At 37.1% G+C, this 777-nt stretch overlaps 1 protein-coding gene across 2 annotated transcripts in view; it reads left to right on the top strand.

Moving 5' to 3' along the window:
• LOC106882816 (adhesion G-protein coupled receptor G6) overlaps positions 1-777 on the top strand; it is a 31,293-nt gene that overhangs the window by 25,733 nt on the left and 4,783 nt on the right. The window contains exon 10 of one of the 2 annotated variants that reach the window (XM_052978147.1): positions 67-340. The exons of the other annotated variant lie outside the window; for it this stretch is intronic. Within the exon in view, the coding sequence (XP_052834107.1) occupies positions 67-91 (25 nt within the window). The 3' untranslated portion in view covers positions 92-340. Of the gene's footprint in view, positions 1-66; positions 341-777 lie in introns of those variants that run through there. 2 annotated transcript variants of the gene reach the window in all.

Here is a 777-nt window from a genome sequence, read left to right as displayed (position 1 = left end):
TTCTTTTTTTTTCTTTCTCCTTCCTCGGCTGCTGCTGCTGCTGCTTAAACCATCAAACTTCTTCAGAATCAACATTTCTCTGCACCCATAAAAACTATTTCTTCAGATCTATTGTTACCAACCGAATCTTCACAAAGCAAAAGAGAAATGGAGACAGAAAAAGGATAATGTCCTGCCTATTTGAAGATTATGGAAATATTTACAAAACATTTGATTTATTTTTTTCTTCGATCTAATTGTTTTTCTTGTTTTACTCTTAGTTGAAAAAGTTGAAAAGACTAAAACCGGTACTAACCGTTACAAAATGTACTTCATGATAAAATTATTTTAGCATTTCCTACCTTGTCTTATTTTCCTTTGTGATATTTTACATATTTCAGTCATAAGATTGCGGCGTTGCTGGTTCACCGCCTTGAAGAATTTAAATTGAACAAATCGTCCCCAGTACTCATGTTTATGTAAAACCTGATACTTATTTTATCGGTAACTTTTATCCAAACCGCTAAGTTAAGGGGATATAATCGCCAATACCGGTTGTCAAGCGGTGGTGAGGATCAAGCATAGACATAAAGACGTACATTCATGCACACACGTATGCACGCACACACAGACACACACCTATATATAAGATCGCCTTCTTTCAGTTTCAACCTACTAAATCCACTCACAAGGCTTTTGGTTGAGCCAAGGCTATAATAAAAGACATTTGTCCAAGGTCTCACCCAGCGGGGCTGAACCCGGAACCATGTGGTTGAGAAGCAAACTTCTTACCACACA

Source organism: Octopus bimaculoides, chromosome 30 (assembly GCF_001194135.2).
Source record: "Octopus bimaculoides isolate UCB-OBI-ISO-001 chromosome 30, ASM119413v2, whole genome shotgun sequence".
Taxonomy (NCBI): Eukaryota; Metazoa; Mollusca; class Cephalopoda; order Octopoda; family Octopodidae; genus Octopus; species Octopus bimaculoides.
Note: the sequence above shows the minus strand (reverse complement) of the source record. Positions and strands in the feature narration are given on the sequence as shown.